The sequence below is a fragment of the Orcinus orca genome, chromosome 16 (genome assembly GCF_937001465.1).
Source record: "Orcinus orca chromosome 16, mOrcOrc1.1, whole genome shotgun sequence".
NCBI lineage: Eukaryota > Metazoa > Chordata > Mammalia > Artiodactyla > Delphinidae > Orcinus > Orcinus orca.
The window spans coordinates 15,427,357-15,448,970 of NC_064574.1; the positions used below are offsets into that span (position 1 = coordinate 15,427,357).

A 21,614-nucleotide genomic window follows, 5' to 3' on the forward strand; every position below is an offset into this window, starting at 1 on the left:
GGGCCCTGACAGATCAGTGTGAACGGCCCAGTGAGGCAGAAACAGCAACTGTCGCAAGCCATTAGGTGTGTCCCTCCCCCTCTCATCTCACCTCCCTCAGGCCCCCTTTCCTCTCTCCACTTCTAGCCATGGCCCCGAGAGGAGAGAGACCTGAATCGCCGACAGAACCCACTTCCTCTGTCACCCACCAGACACCTGTTAATGACGCTTAATGCAGAGCCCAGCTGCCCCAGCCCACACTGGCTGTGTACACTGCTCTGTGGACATGGACCAGGGGATTAGAACAAGAGCAGGTGACCCAGAGTCAGGGACCCGGGTTCAAATCCTGACTATGCTTCCAGCCACCTTTGTGACTTCCAGCAAGCTGCTTTCCGTCTCTGGGCCTCTGTTTCTCCCTGGGCCAAACAGGGGTATTCACCCTGCCGACTCCACTTGGTGTGGGGACCAAAAGGGTCCACCTATGTGAAAACGCTTTAAAAGATTTATGCTTCGGCAGGTGGAGTAGGGGTCTAGCAGTTTTAATGTGAGTCTCTGTTTTCTGTCCTTAAACAAATGACCTGACTTCTCTAAGCCTCAGTTTCCTTATCCATAAAATGGGCACTTCCGGCTCTGATCGTCTTTGGTTCTGCGAGTTGGATTCTAAGGAACTCACTTGCTGAGCCCTTGGACTCCTCTTCTAAGGAAGAGGACAGAAAAGCCTGAGCTCCAGCTGATGGCAAAGGTGGCAGGAGGGAAAGTGGAAAGGAGCAAGGACTGCCTTCCTGAGTGCTGCATCCTTCCGCCCTCCCCACCAGGGCCTCTACTTACCTCCTCCGCCCGCTGGGCCTGGGGATGGTTGTCCAGAAAGGTGCCCTCAAGGACAGAGCCCACAATGGTCAGGCCCTTCCCTGCCTTGAGCTGGGAGGTCAGCGAGAGCAGCTGTGGATGTGCCACGTTCTGGTCTTGGTCCACACGCACCAGCACCAGCAGCTGTGGCCTGAAGAGGGTGCAAGGTCACATGATCCATCCACCACCTACCCAACCGCCATAAACTCATACGCCCGTACGCCATACGCTGGTGAGTTCACTAACCACACGACCTCCATACTCCTGTCCACCTATACACCCACCACCCACCCATCCACCTACACATCCATCCATCCATTTCCTTGAGTATCAAGACATCCAACCATCTCCCACACATCTATCCATCTACCCACCCATCCATCTCTCCATCTACCTCACTCGCCCATGTTTCCATCCACCCCCCCACCCATTTTATCCTTCAGTTATCCACTCATATCCATGTTAATTTACCTACACATCCTTCTACCGCCATCCATTCACACATTCACCTATTCACCCCACCACCCTCCCATACATATACACATTCAGCCATCTACCCATTGATTTATCTGTTCATTTCCTTATTCATTTAGCCACTGCAGCCAGCCAGCCACCATCAATTTAATAGCTTTCTCTAAACACCTACTCTGGGCTAGACCCTGTGCTAAGCATTTGAGGATTCACAGACAAATTATGCAAAGCCCCGGTCTCTGGAAGCCCAGTTTAGTAGACATCAGCAAGGACAAGCCAACGATGTCCTAGGCATAGCTCAGGGTTCCAGGCCTTACTCTTAGCAAAACGAACCTGAGGGAGAAGAAGGAGGGATTGGCCTTGCAGAGCAATCAGTTAGAAAGCACCCTGGGGGGCTTCCCTGGTGGCGCAGTGGTTGAGAATCTGCCTGCCAATGCAGGGGACACGGGTTCGAGCCCTGGTCTGGGAGGATCCCACATGCCGCAGAGCAACTGGGCCTGTGAGCCACAACTACTGAGCCTGCGCGTCTGGAGCCTGCGCTCCGCAGCAAGAGAGGCCGTGACAGTGAGAGGCCCGCGCACCGCGATGAAGAGTGGCCCCCACTCGCTGCAACTGGAGAAAGCCCTCGCACAGAAATGAAGACCCAACACAGCCAAAACTAACTAAATAAATTTTTTTTGAAACAGCACCCTGGGCTGAGAGGCCGGAGGTGAAGATTCTGGGTCCGGTTCTGCCTTCCATGACCCCTGAGACCTTCTCTAGGCCCTGACTGTCACATGAATAAAATGGAGATTGTTATTCATCTAGAGATTTCTAAGAGGCCCCGTAACTCTCAAGGTGGGTGATTCACCTCTCCCAGAGCAAATGCTACACAGTACTGCGTTTACCTGTCTGTGCGCATGCCTTGTCCACGGAACTGTGAGCTCACTACATCCCCAGAGACAGGAAGGGGGCAGGGCATAGATCACACATTCGTATATTTTTTCTAACACATGATGGAATGAATGGATGGATGGCTAGATGGTCAGGAGACTGGCCTGGCGGGTGGGGTTTCGGAGAACAAATGTCTGGAACTCAGCTCAGCCTCGGTGTTGTAGGTGGGAAGGATTCAGACAAGGCTGAACACCACTCAGCAACCCCAAAACAAAGCAAGCGGGGTGGGTTGGGCCCTGCTCCCTGCCTCTCCCCCCGCTGAGCCCTCACGCTTGTGCCTCCACCACTGACCTCCAGTTCTTGGTGTGCGGGGGCCCTTCCTCTAGGCGTAACAGGGCGTAGCGAGCCGCACTGAGAGACAGGCCTCGGATGCCATCGCCCCACTCCTTCTCCGCCCTGGGGCCGGGAAGGGGGATCGCAAGAGGCAGAAAGCCAAGGAGAGTCAGGGAGAGCCGTCCACCCTGAAGTGGCCGCCCCGGCACAGAGCCGTCTATCTCAGGCTCAGAAAGGAGGTCGCTCCTGCCGCCTCCATTTCTCAAAGCTTCAGCCCCTCCCTCTGCTCCTGTTCCGTCTCTCCCCATCCCATCCCATCACCCTTTGCCCTCCACTCTAGTGCCACCTTCTCCCACTTCCTGCCTCATCTCCCCGACCGCCCCACCCCCGAGCACTCATCACCCCGCTCTCTCCCCTCCTCCCCTCCTCCCATCCCTCAGTCTCGCCCAGCCCTCCCCACTTCCCCGCGCTTACCCACGGTACTCGATATACTTGTAGATGAGCCCAGCAATGAGCATGGCCACCAAGGCATAATACCAGGAGCAGATGAACATGAGGGCCAGGCAGAGGCTCATGCCCAGGAACGAGAGTGTCCTGGACAGGGGGAGGAAGAGCCAGCCTCTGAGCCCTGGTGGGGCTGTCACTGGTGCCTGGGCTCAGACAGCAAGAGTTAGATGGGGCGGGGCATGGGCAAGACCTGGGAGGCTTACAGCCAGGTCTAGGGAAAATCACACCGTCATCTCCATGAGCACCACGGGGACGTGGGGCCTCTGGATGAACGAGCAGCCAGGGCACCTCCCCTCGCCCCACCCAACTCCTAAGTCACCACCCTGCCCTGTCCCAGTGCCTTAGACCCTGCCAGACCGCCCTGCCAGGGAGGTTCTGAGGCAGGAGTGTCTGGGGAAAGTTGGAGGCAAGATCTCCCAGGAGGAATGTGACCCCAGGGAAGAGGTGACTGGCACAGCAGTAGCACTGAGATGGGGGGCAGGCAGCCTGGGTTCTGGGCCAGGTGTACCATAGTCTTGCTGGGTGGCCTTAAGCCACCTTTCCCTATTGGAGCCTCCGTTTCCCTTTGGTAGAACAAGCATGATCATTCCTGCCCTGTCTGCCCCACAGGCCTATTGTGAAGATAAGGAGCTGTCAAGGAAAACGATCAGAAGTCCAGTCCCACATAAGGAGCATCTTCCGTGCGCCAAGCAGTGTATGCTTACAAGGGCCTATGAGGTAGGTGCAGTTATTGTCCCATTTCACAGCTGAGGAAACTGAGGTTTCCTTGTCAAGACTGGAAGGTGTTGCACACTGTTGACAGGAGAGGGATTCTGGCTGAGACCGTTTATACAGTGTTATGTTATTACTTGTGATTATAAGGAGACCTTCTCCAGGACTTTTCTCATGCTAGTTGTGAAAAGTGGAGTTTGGGATCCTTAGACCTGGAGGGGATGGGCTGGAGTGAGGGGGAGAGGAGAGGACGGTCCTCTGGGGCAGGGAGGGGGAACGGGCACCCACCAGTGGTAATAGCGAAAGCGTGGCCGCCAGTTGGGCGTCCTCAGCAGCGTCTGTACCGCACAGGCCAGGTTCACAAACATGTAGCACATCAGAAAGAACCTAGAACACAGAAAGGTCCCGGGAGAGACAGATGCAAGGGGAGACAGAGTCAGAAGCACAGGGAGAGACAGGAAAGGGAGAGAGAAACTGGGGAGATGGCCCAGTCACGTTCTGGGGCTTAGGAAGAGGTTCAAAGGCCAAATCCCCTTACAACATGCCCTGGTGCGTGTGGGGGTGAATCTCCGTATAACAAAGGACAGGTTTCTACGACAGTGGGGCTGTTAAAGTGTTTGGGTGGGCTTTCCAGGGTCACAGCTGAAGGATCCAGGTAGAGAGACCCCCAGAGATGATGGGGAGGGCAAGAGGCCAGCACGCACATAGAGAGGATGGGGGCAACCTCGTCCAGGGACGCAATGAGGATGCCAATCTCGCAGATGCAGGCGGTGAGAAGCAAGGCCCACGTTGGCTCTCCGTTGGCTTTGCCGTGGCCGAAAACCTGAGGACAGAGCAACCATCACAGGGGGCTGAGACCTTAGGACTTCTTGTGTCTCTGTTCCAGTCTTGGAGACCGTACGGCAGAGGCAGGGAGAGGATGCTGTATTTCTCATCCTTTAAATGTACCCAAGGGGATACCAGGTTTTTGCTGTATCTTGCCCACTCTGACATTGGTACCCCAGTGCAGTGCAGTTCAAATGATCCCTGAAGGGGAAAAGGAGGGGACACATGGAGGAGGAGCTGCAGGGGGCCAGCAAGAAGCCGTGACTGAGTTTACCATAAATCTTTTTTTTTTTTTTAAGTACCACAGAGAGCACCCTCCTCTTACTTGCCCTTTGGCTGAGTCCCCGCCCAATCACGAGGCCAAAGGAGGACCATTCATTTTTCCCCTAAGCGTGGACAACCCTGCCCAAAGAGATGGCCCTGATGTTGGGCCCAAAGGCACACCCGTTCTTCTTAGTGGCGGCACAGAGCAGCAGGGCCCTGCTCCCTGGGTAGCCGCCCTGGGCAGGGGCCTGGCTGGCTGGTGTAGGCGGTGGACTGCTGTCCCCACACCCTGCCCCTGCCGCTGACCTGCAGGAAGGGCACTATGCCATCGCGGGAGATGGCCTGCAGCAGGCGTGGAGCCCCCGTGAGGCTCTGCAGCCCAGCCCCGCAGGTGGAGAAGAAGGATCCGATGACAATAACCCAGGGGGACGGCCAGGCCAGGGTGCCCACCACCAGGTTGCCATTCACAGCTTCGCCAAACCTGGAATGAAGCAGCAAAGGGACAAGAGATGCTGGGTGAGCACCGCCACCTGGATTTCCAAGGTCTCCCGCACAAACTGCGGGACCAACTGTACGTCCACTATGAGGCTAGGCTGTGCAGGGGAGAGGGGACAGACAAAGCCCCTGATGACCTGGGCACTTTCTGTCTGTGTGACCTTGGGCGAGACATTCAACCTCTCTGTGCCTCAAATTCTTCAGCTGTAAAGTGCGGATCGTTATAAACCTATCTCATACAATTGGTGGGACGAATAAGGAGATGGCATATGTGAAATACTTGGCACAGTGCCTGCTACGTGGTACTAAGAGCGACACTATTTTTTTTTATTGAGGTGTAGTTGATATTCAAGATTATTTAAGTTTCAGGTGTACAACATGGTGGTTCACAATTTTTAAAAGTTGTACTCCACTTATAGTTATAAAATATTTGCTATATTCCATGTGCTGAACAATATATCCTTGTAGCTTAGTTATTTTGTACATAGTAGTTTCTACCCTTTAATCCCCTACCCTTATCTCGCCCCTCCCCCCAATAGTGATTCTAGTATGAGGTCAATTGTGTGATACTATGTCATCCTGGGCAGATGTCTCAAACTATTAGAACCTCAGTGTCTCCATCTGAAAAATGGGGGTTCTGGCCTCATCGTGTAGTGATGGTATGTGGTGTGAGGATCAAGAAAAGCATTTTCGAACAATGACACTGTCTTCAAATGGAAGATGCTGCCTCAGTAGGTAGAGAGAGCCCTGTCCCTTCAGTGTGCAAGCAAAGGTACACTCAGATGGGCCGTTGCTAAAGGACTTCAAGAAGCAGATGAAAGATTATCCTGAATGACCTGCCGAATCCCTTGCAATCTTGTGGGAGGTCTGCGATGAAATGAAATGAGATAAATGGAGGTTAAGTTGCCCTAAAAGCTAATAGGTGTAATATATGCGAATTGCCCATTTGGCCAGGTCACCTCCCTACTTAAAATCCTTCAGGGTTTCCCCCATTTTTTGTAAAGTAAAGCTCCAGTTTCCTGGTGCCAAAACCCAGGCGTCCAGGACTGGCCCTAGCCTAGGTCTCCAGCCTCATGTCCCCACTTCCTGGAAGCCAGAATGGCGCCTCGGAAACTGGCTTCTGTGACAGGACCTCCTGTTTCACCCCGCTGGTCGTGTATGCACACACCCTCCAGGGGTGTGTGCTCCAGAAGCTCTGAATGCTTACAGCCACTGGTACCTACATGCGCGCACGCACACGCGGCTCTGGGTCCCCTCTACTTTGGCCATGCTGTTCCCACTGCCTGGAGTGCCCTTCCCCCTCCTACTTTCCTAGGTAGTCTCTACCACTCAGCACGTAAAGTGGGAAGGAGAGATGAGAAAGCGTGTATAAGGCACTCCCACAGCATCTCCTCTTCCCCGACCCTCTGGGACTGGATCGCAGCCTCCATAACCCCCAGGCTTTGCTTTGTCGCCACCCCTACTGCTCTGCGTTTCAAGTCTGTTGACAAGTATGGTGACCAGCTCCAAAGAGCTCCTTCAGAGCAAAAACCATTAGTTATTTATCTTTGTTATTTATCCCTGCCCCCAGAACCCTGGACAGTAGCTAACACATAGACATCCAGGAAGTAGTAAATGAATTAGCAGATTTTAAAGAAAAAGGAAAGGAAAGGAAAGGATCGTTATCTTAAAGGAAATCAGACACCGCTCATACTTCTTGAGCTGGAGTGACAAGAGAAGGGTGAATTATAAGAAAGTGAGTTGACAGGCAAGCCCTGTGGCCTCCCTCCCACAAGGCCCCTTGCCCACGTTTCAACTACCCTGCCAGGCCTGTTTCCCAGAACCCAGCCCTCCATGCCCCCCCGCCCCCCCAGAACAGGATCCTCCCTGATCCCCTTACTTACTTGTCCCGAAGGACGACCCCCTCGATGCAGGCCCCAAACAGAACAACGGAGCTGATGTCTGCAGCGGAGGATGAAGGAGAATCCCCAGGGTGGCGCTGTCCTTCCTCCCCACCCCTCCTGAGCCAGCCAGGTGAGGCGGCAGCTTCAGAAGCCCTCCGTCTAGCCCTCCCCACCCACGGTGGTCCCTGCCCAGCAGTGAAGGATACAGACAGCGGAGGTGGTGGCGATGGCCAGGATGGTGCCAGTGGGAATTGACTTCTGGGCGTCCCGCAGGTCCCCAGAGCGGTTAGAACCAGCCATGATCCCTGTGAACAGAGGAGCAGCTAGGACAGGAGCCACAGGAGACCAGACAGACTGAGAAGAAAGGACATCAGCCTCAGAGTCAGGAAGCCGGGGATCTAGTCCTGGTCCACTGACTCCTATGAGACCTTGGACTTGTTACTTGGCTTCTCCGGGCCTTAATTCCCTCACCTGTCTGTCCAGTGGGAACTGAACTGTTGGCTCCTGCCTATGTAATGGGGCTGTTGGACTCAGAAATTCCCCACATCGTGACTGACTCTCTCCCTACCCATCCACTCCCAGCCAGAGTCCTCCCTTTCTGAGCTCCCCTTCACCTGTGACCGAGGGGAAGTAGATGCCAACCAGCAGGGTGAAGTAGGAGGTCATATCGCTGAAGACATAGGGATGGTCCATGTCGACAGGGGTACCATCTCCCAGGCCCACCGAGGGCATCCCACGCCTTTCCACAATCACCCCCTTGGTCAGGTAGGAGCTCCAGAGGTTCTCTGTGGGAGAGACAGGATGCTCAAGGAGAAGACCAGACGTCAGGGTGCCAGAGCTCTGGGGCCAGGAGGTGGGGTGGGCAGAAAGAAGGGTCAGGGTCAGCCACCTCTCACTCCCCCTGGGCCTTATTTCCACCAACACTTCCGAAGCTCCCGCTTTGGGCCAGGTCATGTGCAGGGGCTTTGCACATGAATCAGATCTAGTCCTTGCCCTCAAATGGTCCAGTCTACTGGGGGACACAGACACACACATCTCAGGCTGATTCAGTGTGTCCCAAACTGATCTCACCACCTACTCACTCCAAATGGCTCCTTTCCTATATCCCTTATTTTGGTAAATGACACTACCATCAACTCAGAGAGCTTGACATTACCCTCAACTGCACCCTTTCCCCATCTCCGTTTCAAAAATCTCCAACTCCTGTCCCTTATTCCTCCTAAATATTTCTCAAATACGCCCCTTCTCTCCTTTCCAGGGTTCCTCCACTTCTGCACTAAATGTCAAATTTAGCAATAATTGTGATGAGAACAGGCAATTCTTGTGTGGAGGGCTGTCCTGTAGCACTGGAGGGTGTGGAAGAACATCCCTGGCCTCCGCCGCCGGATGCCAATAATAAGCCTTCAGTTGTGATAACGCAAAATGTCTCCAGACGTTGCCACACGTCTCCTGGGGGGCAAAGCAGCCCTGGTGGAGAGCCACTGTGCCATTCCCACTGCTGTCACTCCGTCACTCCAGGTAAGAAAACCACCAGCTCTCACCTGGACCCAGCATCAGCCTCCTCCTAGACTCCCTGACTCGGTCCCCTCTCTGCTTTCAGCCCATCCACGTGAGCGCCAGAGTGAACCTTCACAAGCAACAAGCTGACCCGGTCCGTCCCTTTACTCAGAACCCTTTGGTGGCTCCTCGTTGCCCTCAGAACACCGTCCAAACCCTTCAACGCGGTTTCCAGGGCTGACCACAGTCAGGCTCACGCCAGCCTCTCCAACATCATTTCTTGATTCCCCTCCCTCCTTTGTACTTTATGCCCCAGTCACACCAAATTACCTGTGGTTGGAAGGACACAATATGCTCTTCTGTGTCTGCATACCTTTAGGCAAGCTGTTCTTCTGCCTGTAATTCCCTTATTCCCTTTGTATAACTGAAAATCTCTTATTTGTCCTTCAAAACCCTTCTCAGATGAGTCCAGGAAGCCTGGTCTCACCACCTTATACACATGACCACTCCCTCCCTTGGGAGGTCTCTGTTCATTGAATGCACACCTACACATGTCCTAATTTATTTGCTATTACTTCTGCCTCTGCTATTAGACTCCTTGAGGCCAAGAACTGTGACTTATTTATGTTGTGTTCCTGGTGCCCAGTGCAGTGCTAGGCAGTTAGCAGGTACTTAGCGAATACTTGTTAAGCTGATAACTTTCTTTCCCACTAGGTGGTAAGGTACGCGAAGGCTCCCTTTCATCTCTACCTCTCTGTGATCCCAAGGATAGAACATGGCCCAGAGTAGGTGCTCAATTAAAACTGATCGAATTGAACTGAATCCCAAGGAGTCCCTTAATCCTGTTTAAGCCACAATCCCTGCAGCATTCCCTGGACACCAGACCTCTTCCCTCCCTCAGACCTTTGATGAGGCCACTGGCAGCGCCAGGAATGCCCTGGATCTCCGTGACATTGTTTCGGGTGAAGTACTCATCACAGGTGGCGTTGAGGAATCGGGAGGAGCAGAAAAGGCCCCAGAGCCGTGTGGTCACTGTCTCATTTCCTTCCCAAGCCAGCTTGGCACAGACATCAAAGCCATGGCGAGACAGTGTGCGGTTCCCCAGGAGGCAGATCCTAGGGAGAGAAACAAGGGAGGAGGGTGGTGAGGGACGTAGCTTTGCCCTGGTTTCACAGTAGAATCGCCATGGGAGCACGAAAAACATAGATGCCAGGGCCCCATATCCAGAGATTCTGATGTAATTGGGATGGAGCCCAGGATCTGTGTTCTTTCAAAGCTCCCCACAAGTGATTCTTTTCTTTCCCCCAGGCCCTGGGAGTCCTAATCCCTGGACCACCAGGGAATTCCCTCCCCCCAAGTGATTCTAACATGCAGCCACGGCAGAGAACCACTGCTTTCGGGCGATTCTATTTCAGCACCGTGGACAGCAGTCTCCGTGTGCCGTTCTTCTGGGCAGTGGGATGTAGGGGAATGTGCCCTAGGGAGAGAGGCAGAACCAACAGGGATCTGAGCCCCGAGACCCTCTCTTCTATGTCCTTTCCCATGATAGAGAAGGTGTTTAATACTAAGAGGTTGTCACATTCCAGAAGGTTGTCTCTACCCAAGAAAGGTTCCCTAACACAGACCGGTCTTCCCTTTAGAAATTGTTCCACTTGGCTCTTCCTAAGTCCACCTCACCAGCCAGCCCTTGACCCTCACAAGGAAAACTGTGCACACCTCCAAAACATGTTATCCCATCCTAAAGAGATTTCCCTTAAACCAGGAGAGGTTTTCCCTCCCAAGGGAGTTTATTGTAAATCCACAACCACTCTGATTCTGAGAGATGGGGGCAGGGGGTTGGCAGACACTAGTGTGAAGACCCTGAAACCAGTCCAGGGAGGAGGGGGAGGATGTCTGAGGCTCAGGGCAGTAGCACTTACGGGAAGTTGGGTGGCTCAAAGGCAGATTTGATGACCCCGGCATAGATGGCCAGGATGGAGAGGATGACACAACCCAGGAAGACAAGGGCAAACTTGTTGACATACTTGACGCCCACAAATACCACAGTGGCCATGCAGGTGAGCACGCAGGTGCCGTACACACGCATATTGTTCAGCATGGCTGCCGCCTCCCCACTGGCATCTTCTGCCTTGAAAATGGCCATAGCTGGGAAGAGGTAAGCCTGTGGGAAAGGGGTGTGGAGGTCAAGTAAGTAGGTAACCCACTAAGTAACCAACTAAGAATCACCCCAGGGAAATAACCTGAGGTGCAGGCAGGGCTTTGGAGAAAAGATACGCATCACAGCATATTTACAGTAGTACAAGACTGGAAATGACATCCAATGATAGGGGAATAGTTAAGGAGATCATGGTCTAGCCTGCAAGGACTATTATACTGTCATTAAAAGATTGTATTGCAGAAATGTTGGGAGCAATTATTAAGTTCTATTCTTTTGTTATCAAGTATAGTTCTTAATGATTATTTATTTTTATTATTTCAATAAGAAAGGCAGATATAAATTAGACATTCATCCCTAGAGGATTGGGTAAATAAATCATGATATTTCCGAATAGACTATGTAGCTGTTAAAAAGGACAACATAGATTTATATGAACTGACTCAAAAAGGCTATCCATGTTATATTAGGTAAAAACAATCAATTTTTGAAAAGAATGTGTCTTATCTCATTTTTGTAAATATATATGTGTACTTACATGTGACTATATACACACATATGTGTGTATATGTCTGTCTGTGTGTAGATACATCAAAATGTTAACAGTCGTTTCCCCTGAATGGTAAAAATGTGAATAATCTTTATTCTTTTTGCACATCTGTATTTTCCATAATTTCTATACTAAATATTAATATATTTATATTCTTACAAAAGTTATTTTCACTTGTGATATTTGCAAAGAGGGTCTTGCATGATTAGAGAAATCTATAGAGTTATATTTTCTAAAGACAGAATACAATATCACAAAAAACTAGAAGGACGCACCCAATGATAGTGATGATTTGCCTTAGGAGACTGGTATTTCCTTTTTTACATTCTTTGATTTTTTTCCAATTTTATGCAATGGGTAGAATTGCTTTTATAATAGTTCTTTGATGTTGTAAAAGCCATAGAGGTCTATTATTATTCTCTCATAATTTGGCTTTTGGGGTCCTTTATTCCCCATCTACCCTCCCTGCCCCTGGACTCCTCCATTCCATCCCAAAACCAGAAGCAGCAACATCTGTTAGTTCTAGTTCTCTGAAGCCGAGTGGTTGGGTGGACAAGCACGGGCTTCAGGGTCAGGAAGACACAGGTTCATATCCCTTCCATACATCCCTTAAACTCTCTGAGCCTTGCTTTCCGCATCCATAAAATGGGGACATCTTCTAACTAATGCAAGGGTCGTGAGGATAAAATAAAATGATACGTTGAAGGCCACGGGGCCTGGGTAGAGTAGGGGTTTGGGAAATAAATGTCAGCCCCACTTTCTATATACCAAGGAACCCTCTTCAGCTCCCACCTCACCTCCTCCTGCAGGGGCAGGAAGAACCGAGACCAAAGTCAGCAGCCGTCCACTTCGAACACTGCCCAGGGACCTGACTTCTCGTCAGTCACTGCTTCTAACAGATAGGTCTCTTTCTCAGCTCCCTCTTCTTCTCCTCTGCCATCCGCTAGCCATCAGCCCTCTACCACTAACATTCACAGAGTGCTTAGCACTGTCCCTGGCACACAGTAGGCAATCACTGTGTGACATGACTTATTATTTCTTATTTCATGATTTTACTCTTCCCAACCCACCTCTGCCACTCGGTAGCTGAGTGACCTTGAGCAAGTCATTTCACCTGTCTGAGCTTATCATTTGTAAAATGGGCATAATAATACTTAAACCTCATGAGGATTCAAGCTAATGACTGTAAAGCACTTGGAACTCTGCTGAGAGCACAGTGGGTGCCTGATAAACGACAGCTGTTCACGTTACATAATTAGTGTATCCTGTCTCCCCAACTAGACTGTGAACTCTTTCCAGACAGAACCGTGTCTGATTTTCCCTTGGCCTTACTTAGTGACCCAGCCTACAGGAGGTGTCCAGGGAGCATCAGTTAACTGACTGACAGCCTGGGGCCCACACCTCCTCCTTGGCCCCTCTCACCAGCAGGATTTCGATGGTGCCCAGGATGTACATGGCCCCAGCAAACGTAGTGCCCAGGTAGAAGCAGAGGCCCACAGCGCCCCCGAACTCTGGACCCAGAGACCTGGAAATCATGTAGTAGGAGCCGCCAGCTGCAGAAAAAACCCAGTATCAGCAAGAGGTTCGAGGGGCACTGGGCTGCCGTAGGGGATGAGGGAGGATCAGAGACAGTGGTGGGAAGGAGGTTGCTCTGGGCCTCCCAAGCCTTACAAGCTGTAGCCCTAGGACTGAAGGGAGACCCAGCCAGACACTCTGAGTGGCTTCTCTAGCACTAATTCCCATGTTGCTAATTACCCTCTAAGGAGGTCATGGCTCAGAAAATAGGATGATGGAGAGGAGGATCTCAGGCAAAGGGAGGAGATCTTGCATTGCCCCATTCAACGCCATCAACACCTCCGTCCCCTCCCCTTCACACGGCTGCCCCCATCTATCCCACGAAAACGCCGTAACTCAGCCCCCGAATCTGCGGTATTGCTTCTCTGGGGTCCCGATGGTACCCAAAGCCCAGGACACTGTCCCTCCTTCCAACTACCCAGGCCTCCCTCCCAACCATCCAGGCCCCTTCCCCTCCAAGAAGCCCCAGTCACATACCAGGCACAACACCATTGGTTGCAATTGCACTCATGGAAATGGCCGTGAGCATCGTCTGTGAGGAGAGAGATCGTCAGAGTGGCGAGTAGGGTGGGGGCCAAACCTTCTACCCCATAAACACCCGCCAGACCCACAAGTCCTCTTCCATCGAGCTTGTCCTCGGTCCTGTTCCAACTCCTACTTCTGCCAAGTCCTTCTTGTCCAGAAAACCCCTTCTTCACCAAGCACATGAAAGAAACTCAAGCTATAGCATCAGAGAGCTCTGGAAACCCCAGCTTGGCCTCTGACCAGCTGTGTGACCAGAGACAAGTCACTTCAGTTCTCTAAGCCTCAGTTTCTTCATTTATTAAATAGGCAGGTGTACTAGCTTCAGCACTGGCTACTCACACGCAGAGGGGGCTCAAGGGTCACATGTGAGGAAACGTAAATGTCGTGAGAAGTAGGTGTTTAGTGAACATGTGATTTTTTTAGAAAGGATGGGAATAATTCAGTTACAAAGCTGTTTGGGACCCGTAATTCCATTTTTTGTGAGTCAAGACCTACTGTGAGACTGTAGGTGAGTTTTATTTATTAATGTACACCTATCTTTTTCATCAATGAGTCTGCGGTACCTGTGTAATTACAGCCAAGCACACACACACACACAGCCAGGTGAAACCTGGTTAATAGCCATCAGGGACTAGCCTGTGAGATGCTGGAAGGACCAGGCAGACCTAATTTACTCTCAAAGATTACACGCAGTGGTTCCTATAAAAAGATCAGGTCTCATGCTTCCCCCTCCTCCCCCTCCCCCCGCCAGGTCCCTGCTCAGCCCCAGGTGCCAGGCGTCAGGAGAGGGGAGCGTGTCACTCACACAGGAGCAGCAGATGAAGACCATGCAGAAGGACTCCATGATGCCCGCGATGCCCACCACCCAAGTGAGCCGCAAGAAGAGGATGACACCAAAGATGTTCTGCAGGCACGGTAGGTACACGCCCATGAAGGTGCCCATGCGGGGGGCCTGCCAGGGAGGCCAGCGTCAGTTTCTGCAGCCCCCCAGTCACTGCCAACACCCCAGGCCCACTCCTCCTACCCCGGCCCCTCCATCCCCCACTTTCCTCTTCTCTCCATCCCCGTCCCTTCATCCCTCTTCCCTCTGATTCTCATCTTGCTTCCCTCCTCCCTTCAGGCCTCTATCACCTACCCTTCAAGCCACCCCTCCCTCTCCCCTCCATGTCTGTCCCTCACCTCCCATCCCTTCCCCTCCCTCAGCATCCACCTCCCATCCCTCTGTCTCCATCATGCATCCCTCCATCTGAATCCATCTTTCCTGCCCCACCCCCTCTCCCCTCCCACCCTCCCTCCTCCCTCAGCCCTTCCTCCCCGAGGCCCTCACCTGCACCGGCTTCTTTTTTCCACCCTCATTGTTTTCTGCCTCTTCGTGCTCCCTACTTCCCTGAGGCAGGTTGGTGTAGTTGGCCAGGCCACTGAGCAGGGAGGACACCATGGGGCTGGTGTCCATCTCCTCCTGTGGAGGGAGGCTCTCAGTGTTGGGAGGCTAAGCCCTGGTCGGGGGTGGGGGGGCTAGACGGTAGGAGGCCGAGAGAGATGCAGACCAGGGGCAAACCGTTGAGGCTAGGATGAGATGAGCAAGGACGACGAGAGCAAGGAGAACAGGGAGAGAGCGGGTTGGGGTAAGAAGGGGGATAGCAGGGGAAAAGGGGAGGAGAAGAAATGACAGGGAGGTTCAGGGAGGAAGGTGGACCTGAGGGAGAGATGGAGAGGAGGGGACTGTTCCCCAGGGAAGGAGGGAGGGGGTGGCTGACGAAGGCGGAGGTGAACTGGGTGGAGGCCCAACTCCCCTGGCAACCCACCTCAAACAGGGCCATGTTCTTGCCATCATACTCCTTCCCCTTCTCTGTGTCGGTGCTGTTGATGAAGGGGCTGCTCTCCTTGGGGTTGCCATCACCTGAGAAGGCGGAGGAGTCAGGGGCCTGGCACCAGCTGGTTGTGGCCCACATACCTGGACGTCCAGCTGAGTGGCCGCTTTAACTCTCTGAACCTCGGTCTGCACATTGGAAAACTGGAGCGAATACTCCCTTGCAGAATTTTAGTTGACAGCGCATACGAAGAGCCTAGTGCGCTCCCTGGCTCGTACGGGGTATTTAATGAACGTGGAAGTGCTCCCTTGCTCTTGGGGGTCCTACTTCATTCACCAGGGCACCCTAGACTCTCCAGCGTCCCCTCCTTGACCACAACTAGCCCATCCTGGTGTTTGGGGGTGGGGGGAAGGCAAAGAACCCTGCAGCTGAGGCCCCAAGGATACTCCACCTCTTGGAAGAGTGACCCCCCCTTTGGCATCTCCTGTGTCCCTCAGTCATCTTCAGTCAACAAGTATTTACTGGATGTCTCCTGTGTGCCAGCGTGGGCATGGGCATGGGGGAGTAAAACACAGAATAAGACACCATCCCAGCCCTTGGGGAACCCAAAGGCAGGGGAGATAAACCAGCAGCCAGGAATTTCCAACCCAGAGGATAAGGTCCGCGGTAGAATATGAAAGAAGAGCTGTGGTAACACAGGAGAAGCGTTCAGCCCAGCCTGGGAGGTCACGGAAGGCTTCCCAGAGGAAGTGACGTGTCGGCTGAGAACTGAAGGATGAGTAAGAGCTAGACTGGGAGGGAGGCGGGAGGGTGTTCCAGGCAAATAGAACAGCAGAACAGCATGTTCGATGGCCCAGAGGTGAGAGTGAGAGGAGTGGGTCAGAGGAGCTGGAGGAAGCTTGATCCGGCAGGAGTCTAAGGCAGGAGTATGGTGGGGTGGGGGGCAAGGATGGGGAGTAGCATGTAAAAAAAAGAGGCTAGGAAGGTAACTGCGGGCCGGGTCCTTAAATGACTAGCCGGCCATGTTAAGGATTTTGGACTTCATCCAGAGGACAATGGGAAGTCATTGAAGAGTTTCAGGCAAAAAACACCATGAAGAGATTTGTGTTTTAGAGCAATTGCTCTGGCCTTTAGATGAAGAATACAGAAGCTAGTTAGGGACTTTCAGAAATCTGGGCAAGGGCCAATGATACCCAGACCAGAAGCAGGGCGGAACAATGAATAGACTCCAGAATTATTGGCACACATTTCTATGCCAGGTATTTGAGGATGTGGGAAGGAGGAATCTGGGATAAGGCCTGGGTTTCTAGCATGGGTAAATGGGTGGATATGGTGCTATTTAATAAACAGGCGAGGGCTTCCCTGGTGGCGCAGTGGTTGAGAGTCCGCCTGCTGATGCAGGGGATGCGGGTTCGTGCCCCGGTCCGGGAAGATTCCACATGCCGCAGAGCGGCTGGGCCCGTGAGCCATGGCCGCTGAGCCTGCGCGTCCGGAGCCTGTGCTCCGCAACGCAAGAGGCCACAGCAGTGAGAGGCCCGCGTACCACAAAAAAATAAATAAATAAACAGGGGAAAGAAGGAGATTGGGGGTGGGGAAGTTGCTGAATTTGATTGCTGGTGAGGCGCTATAGGACACCCAAGTGAATATGTCCAGAAGCACTTGGATGTACGGATCAGTCTGGGTCCCAGGAGAGAGGCCAGACAGGAGGAAGACATGGGGGTAGCCCATGAAAAGGCATGTAGGAAGTGTGTGAAACCGTGTGCCTGGAGGAGATCATCCAAGAAGGAAGCCTCTAGGGCATTAAGGAGAGGGTCCTTTCAAAGGGATGTAAGGGGCCCTCCACAGACACACTCCCTTGGCTTCAGCCATCACACTTTCTCAGTTTCAGGGCTGAACCCCAGCAGTAGACACCTCTTTGGACTCTGGAGAAACTCTCCAATGACCAAAACAGAAGTGAAGTTGAGGCCCTACATATTCTGAATTTCCTGTCCCCTCATCTCCTGGTCCCTCTCTCTCTCCCCATCTCCCCAAATCCTCCCCAGCCTCTCCTCCTGGAAACCTTCCTTCATCTCTCAGCCAGGGTCCATCCCCAGAGCATGACCTGCTATAACCAATCTCATCCCGACTCAAAATTGTGGAAGTGATGCCTCACATCCTCAAGGGAAACCCACCACCGTCTCCTGTCACCACCTCCACTTCACTCATCAAGCCAAGAACTTCTCCCAACAGGGGCCTCCACCAGCTCACTCTTCTCCTCACATATGTGGGTTCCTGGGACTTGCAGACCGGTCCTCTCAGTGGGAGCCTGGCATGTAATAGGTGCTCAGGAAAAAGTCTGTGGAGGTGAATTCCCCCAGGCTCCCTTCCTGACCCCCAGTGTCTCAGAAGAGCTGTTTGGGGCCAGAGAAAAGGAGAAATAAAAGTGAGGTGGGTCCCTCCTCCTTTTAAAATGCTGGCAAGATGTTCCTATCACACTATGGTGGTAACTAGAGAGGTTGAAGGGGGATGAGGTGAGAAGAAATTTCTTAACGGTTAAGAAAACAGGCTGGAGCCAAGGAGATTTAGGTTCCAGTCCCAACTTTGGTGGCTGTGTCGACACGTTGGGCAAGTCACTTAAACTAAGCCTCAGTTTCCTACTTTGCAAAGGGATAATGATGGTGTTTAACTCATAAGGCTGTTGTGGGGATTAAGTAAAATAATGCCTGTTGGGCGTGCCCGGCACCTATGTGTAGCTACTGCCGTTACTGTTACAATTACGATTACTAATAGACGTGGTACCCCGTCCAGCCTGGGCTCCCTATCCCACACGCCTTCCCCGGCAGCAAGATTTAGCGGCCCTGTCTCCTGTGGGACTGGGTCCCTCTCTCCACAGCGTCCGCTCTTAGGGGCAGGACAACCAGACACGAGAGCCTCCCATTCCTTTCACACCCCCTCCCCTCCTCCTTCGTGGGGCGCGGGGCGCGTGCAGGGCGGGGATGGGGGGCGTCCCGGCCCGAGACCCGGCATCGAAGCACCTCCGCGCCGGTCTCCATGGCGACGGCGCGGGCAGAGAGCGCCGCGAGGAGCAGAGCCGGCCACGCGCCCGCAGCGGCTTATGTAACGCGACGCGCAGCGCGGAGCCGGACTCCCAGCCGGATCCCAGCCCCGAGATGAGGGCAGGGGAGGGAGCGGTTCGTAGGCTTGTCCTGGGTCCCGCCTTTCCACCCGCCGCCTGGGTGGGACGCCAGGCCCCCGGTCTCGTCTGCCAGGGCTGATTTCGTCCCCTCCCTGGAACACCGGTTGAAGGGGAGGGGTGAGCTTCATGAGTTCTCAGAGGAGCAGGACTACGAAGGGGGAACTCGCCCTGATTCCCCAGAGCCAGGAGTCAGGATGATGGGAGAGCGCCGTGCGGCGCGCGCGCGAGAGGCAGGGCCAGACTGAGGCTGAGCCCTCTCGCCCCCCCCCCCCCCCCGCCCCCTGGGAGCTCTCCGCCAGAATCGGCTTTCAATTAAGCGGCGGCGGCCAGAGCTCCCGGGGAGGAAACAGGCTAGCGGCGCGGGCTAAGGAGCCTCCCCTGGGGGCCTGGGGCCAGGCCTGGGGGAATCCCCAAGCCAGATTGGGGGAGTAGGGGAAGGCGTCAGACCCCAAGAGGAAAGGAGACCTGGGGGCCAGAGACAATAAATATCCTTGTGTCCTTTCGTCCAGAGGAGCCTTCTTACTCTGGTCATTCCCACCTCCCCGAGGTCAGGACCAAGGGTCCCCTCCTACATTTCCAAGAACCTAAGTTCAGAGATGCCAGTGGTTGTCGGCCTGGTGGTCTTCCCTCAAGCCCAGGAGGTCCTTAGAGCCGCCTGTCATCGTCTCCAGGCACCACTGGGAGGCCTTCTTTCTCTCTCTGGGACCCAACATGCCAGACCCAGGTCCTGGCCACTCTAGTTCCAGATCCTGGACACCGATATCTAGGGAGAAAGTCTCCCCACGAGCCTGCTACACTCAGAGTCTGGGAAACTTATGGGGAGGGGTAGAACTGAGGGAGTTCCTAGTTTGCCTACTGCTTCACACACAGAGGCCACTTTTCTAGGCCACGTGAGACCCCATGGAAATCCCATGGCGCCCAGTAAGACGCCATCCTCAGGGTAGAGAAAGCAGGGACTGGGGGATTGGACCCATACCCCGTGTCTGCGGGAGCAGAGGCCCCTCCTCAGAGTGGTGACATCTGAAGGGGATCCCAGGTGGACATGGCCCCCTTTCGTTCCCTAGGAACCGCGACGGGATGCCGGGCTCTGCTGCGGACTCGACTTTGCCAAACCCCCTCCCTCCCGCAGCCTAAGCCCGCTGTGGAGGGGGGCGGCTGCGGACTGAGGTAACCTCAGGGTGACTGTGGAGATGGATGAGTTAGGCAGCCAGTAGTTCCTACCCGTACTCAGCCTCAGGGAGGAAGAAGGGGTGTCAGACAAAGGATCGGGGACCCTGGTGTCCACAGACTTCCCAAGCGACCCCTTGGCTCTGACTTGGACCCAGGATCCGGAGGACCTCAAGGCCAGGCTGCCAGTCCCTGGAAGACCCTGCTCTTTCAGCCTTGGGCCACCCCTGGGGGAGGTCTGCAGGAGTCTCGGCCCAGAGGGTCAAGCAATGCCCAGGGGAGCGTTTGAGGCGCTGAGCGCAGACAGCCAGAGCGGGAGGCGCGCTAGTGCGCAAGGGACGCAGCGCCGCTGGAGGGTGGGGGCTGGGGGCGGCTGACGGCCGTGCTGGGTGGCTGAGACCGCGGGGGGGCGGCGGGGGGCCCGAGAGCCCGAGGGGGTGGCTGGCCTCGCAGACCTCGGAGCAGGGAAAGCGCGGAGGAGAGTGGGAGCCGCGAACGGACTCACTCGAAGCCCCTCGGCTCCTAGCGAGTCTCCGCACCCACCGCAGCGCGTCCGCAGTGTCCGCGCCACGGCGCCAGGAATTCGGCCGCTGGGACCCCATTCCCGAGGCCTCACTGGGGAAGCTAGCAGAGCTGACTGGAAAGACTCTCCCCTGCCCCGCCCTTGAAACCACACTGCTATGCCAGGGTACTCAGAAGAAGGGGAAAGGGGGAAGAAAGGAGGGTGATCTTGCTTCCCGTCCCAAACCCACGGGAACGCGAGAGGGAGAAGGAGATTCCGCAAAGTAGAGCTGAAAATCCCCGGAGGGGGTACGCTTCGGTCTGAGGTCGGACCCCGGGCAGCTTTGGGGGAGGAGGCCCGGACCGCATCAAGTGACCCCTTAAGGAGACACCGCAGCCGGACGGGGGCTGTCATATGGATCCAATCCCCCCATAGGCACCTTCCCCCCATCTTTCAGCTGGAAGTCTCAGAGCGAGGGACTGCCGCAGACTGCGCCCCCCGCAACCCCCGCGCTCTGCGCCAGGACGCCAGGGTCCCTCCTCGGGAAGAGGAGCCCTCCTCCCTCCCGTCGAGCTACACGTCAGCCCGTTCTAGCTCTTCCAACCCCTTCCCACCGCCTCCCCCGCTTAGCTACCCCACGTCTGCCCCCGGGCCGCGGGCAATGGCAGCCCCTTGGCCCCCAGCCCTGTCCCCGGGCGCGGCGCATTCCAGCACCTCGTACAGTGCCTGGCGCATTCCAATGGAGCTGGGCTCCAGGCCGCCTTGGGCGCCCACCGCCCCGGTCAATCCCCGCCTCTCCTCTGAAGGAGGCGGCCCCCGCTCTGCCTCTAACCCCAGAGCCGCTTCCTCTCCTCGCCGCCCCCGGACCGCTGCTTACCAGGGTTGGCTCCCCCATCGCCGTCCTCGCAGTCCGTCAGGTTGTTTAGCATGGTGGCGGCGCGGCGCCGGGCCCGGGGATGGCTGCGGCGCCTCACCCGCGCCCCTCTGCCTGCCTCCGCCGCTCTCTCGCTCGCTCTAGCTCTCTCTCGCTCTCCGCTCCACGGAGGAAGAAGCTGCAGTGCCCGCCCGCCCGGCGCACACACACTCGCACACGGACACACGCTCACACCCGCGCGCGCCCCCTCTCAGCGGCGGCGCTGCTCGCCTCATCCCGTATGCAGGAGGCATGAGCCACTGGCGGGGTTTTGCGGGGGGGAGCGCGGGAGGGAGAAAGAAGAGGGGACGAGGGGCGGGCAGTGCGCTCTTGGAGGCCCTCTCGCACGAAAACTGGGGGCTTGCGCGGGTGGGATGGAGAGGGTGCTGCGGGGGATGGGGACCTCGCCTCCCTTGAGCAGACGTAGCTCCGCCCGCCCCCCACTCTCCGGCGCAGGCGGGGCCGGCACGTGGGCAGGTGCCATCCCGCGCCCTAAAAATAACGGCAGGGAACTAGGTCGCGGCCGCGGGGAGGCGGCCCCGCAGAGGCTGCCTGGC

General features: G+C 54.9%; 1 protein-coding gene across 2 annotated transcripts in view; it reads right to left on the bottom strand.

The window, feature by feature from the left end:
* Positions 1–21,614, bottom strand: part of SLC12A5 (solute carrier family 12 member 5) — a 38,184-nt gene that overhangs the window by 9,489 nt on the left and 7,081 nt on the right. Inside the window, exons 1-17 of one of the 2 annotated variants that reach the window (XM_004272930.3) lie at positions 21,022–21,455; positions 15,295–15,389; positions 14,817–14,948; positions 14,295–14,441; positions 13,442–13,496; positions 12,812–12,942; positions 10,604–10,845; positions 9,588–9,799; positions 7,802–7,972; positions 7,394–7,492; positions 7,188–7,245; positions 5,116–5,290; positions 4,425–4,543; positions 4,009–4,107; positions 2,977–3,096; positions 2,521–2,625; positions 808–976 (exon numbers count right to left, since the gene is read on the bottom strand). In XM_004272930.3, coding sequence (XP_004272978.1) covers positions 808–976; positions 2,521–2,625; positions 2,977–3,096; positions 4,009–4,107; positions 4,425–4,543; positions 5,116–5,290; positions 7,188–7,245; positions 7,394–7,492; positions 7,802–7,972; positions 9,588–9,799; positions 10,604–10,845; positions 12,812–12,942; positions 13,442–13,496; positions 14,295–14,441; positions 14,817–14,948; positions 15,295–15,389; positions 21,022–21,073 — 2,181 coding nt within the window. In that variant the 5' untranslated portion in view covers positions 21,074–21,455. Of the gene's footprint in view, positions 1–807; positions 977–2,520; positions 2,626–2,976; positions 3,097–4,008; positions 4,108–4,424; positions 4,544–5,115; positions 5,291–7,187; positions 7,246–7,393; positions 7,493–7,801; positions 7,973–9,587; positions 9,800–10,603; positions 10,846–12,811; positions 12,943–13,441; positions 13,497–14,294; positions 14,442–14,816; positions 14,949–15,294; positions 15,390–21,021; positions 21,456–21,614 lie in introns of those variants that run through there. The other variant, XM_004272929.3, reaches the window with a different exon arrangement.